Source organism: Seriola lalandi, unplaced genomic scaffold, assembly GCF_002814215.2.
Source record: "Seriola lalandi dorsalis isolate HSWRI2012SDOR001 ecotype SW California unplaced genomic scaffold, Sedor1 jcf7180002002459, whole genome shotgun sequence".
In the NCBI taxonomy this organism is placed as follows: Eukaryota; Metazoa; Chordata; class Actinopteri; order Carangiformes; family Carangidae; genus Seriola; species Seriola lalandi.
Window position 1 is genome coordinate 1 of NW_019473115.1, and position 1,666 is coordinate 1,666.

The 1,666-nt window shown below is 41.7% G+C and overlaps 1 protein-coding gene across 1 annotated transcript; it reads left to right on the forward strand.

The window, feature by feature from the left end:
• Window positions 1-11: 11 nt before the first annotated feature.
• Window positions 12-1,626, forward strand: LOC111665804 (protein unc-13 homolog A-like; the record flags this gene model as incomplete). The annotated part of the gene is made up of 5 exons (XM_023420892.2): window positions 12-23; window positions 279-356; window positions 548-636; window positions 784-930; window positions 1,503-1,626. Coding segments are annotated over exons 1-5 (450 nt in total), but the record flags the coding sequence as incomplete, so codon positions are not given.
• Between the last annotated feature and the right edge of the window lie 40 nt (window positions 1,627-1,666).

The window sequence follows — 1,666 nt, forward strand, 5'->3', positions numbered from 1 at the left end:
ACTATGTCACCATGGAGAAAGTGGTGAGTGGCCAAAGACCTGATGAACCAAATAGGATTCTTGCAGAGGAGTTAGCTCAACCAGCTCTAAACAAACATTACATTTCAGCTTAACTGCTCAACATGCTTGAAAATCAGTTGATTACATTACACTTTTTGTTCAGTATATCTATGTCTTTTTTTTGTAAGCTTTGTTTCTTTGAATGCCGTACCAAAAGAAGATTGATGCATTTTGAATTTGGAAGCGTTTCAGACAAACATATGCTATCTTGTCCTCAGCCCTGCATCCTGATCAACAACATCCAACAGCTGAGAGTTCAGCTGGAGAAGATGTTTGAAGCGATGGGTGGAAAAGATGTAAGTGATTCCCCTTTTTTTGTCCAACCCCCATCTCTTATTATTCATCAGCTAAACCTTTTGTGCATGTGCATGTGTGTCTATTAGTGACATTATTATTTCCCAATCATTCCGATCAGCTCTTCTGTTTGTGTGTGTGTGTGTGTGTGTGTGTGTGTGTGTGTGTGTGTGTTTCTCTTTACGTGCCTTAGCTGTGTGTGGAGGCCAGCGATATCCTGAAAGACTTGCAGGTTAAGCTCAACAATGTCATGGATGATCTCAGCAGGGTCTTTGCTGTCAGGTAGAAACTCGCCCACACACAATAACATCCACACTCACTTGGCGAAATATGCGCCGCAAACTCCTAAACACTGACAATAACGTGATGTATATTTAGATGTATGTCCTACTTTCTACTTAGATTTATCTTCTACTTTTTCCTCTGCAGTTTCCAGCCTCATATTGAGGAAAATGTGAAGCAGATGGGAGACATCTTGGCTCAGGTGAAGGGAACTTCAAATGTAGGAAATGCCAGCAGCGTGGCCCAGGATGCTGACAACGTCCTGCAGCCCATCATGGAGTTCTTGGACAGCAAGTAAGGAGATCTGCCTTTTTAGTGGCAGTCTAAAATGATTGTTCAGTTTTGTTGGCATTTTATCATTATTGTTATTTATGCAAAGTCAGACAAACTTGTGGATGCCTCGTTTTTGCCTCAGCAATGGTTAAGTTAGCGTAGTTTAAATCGATGTGTTAATGTCTATGAGGTGAAGTTGCAGCTCAAGAGGAGTTAGACCAGCAATCCACACACAGAAGTTTAATAGCTGTGTGCAATTTCCCCACTTTTGAGACTTAATTCCATGGTCATCTAAAAATCGTGTCAAGTTAATGTTATTACTCAACATTCAAACTGTTCATAGAGATGTAAGAAAGGCTAAAAAATCTACGAGTTGATTTGACTGTGGATGAGAAGCAAAAGTAGTGACATTCCCCAAAGTCTCAGCTTTTGTGCTTTTCTGACAACTCTTTGTGGTCATGAGGGGATTTCTAGCAACCGCCCATTTTTGTTCCTTCTTCTGCTTTCTTTTTTTAAATAGCTTTTTCTTCAACAGAACTGTGTTTGCCTTGTTCTGCTGCTTATTATTCATCTCCCCCCCCACCTCTTGCCAGCTTGACTTTGTTTGCTAAGATCTGTGAGAAGACTGTGCTGAAACGTGTGTTGAAGGAGTTGTGGAAACTTGTGATGAACACCATGGAGAAGACCATCGTCCTGCCGCCACTCACAGACCAAACGGTGAGAGCGCACAGAGCTACGAATGCACATGCAGAGGCAT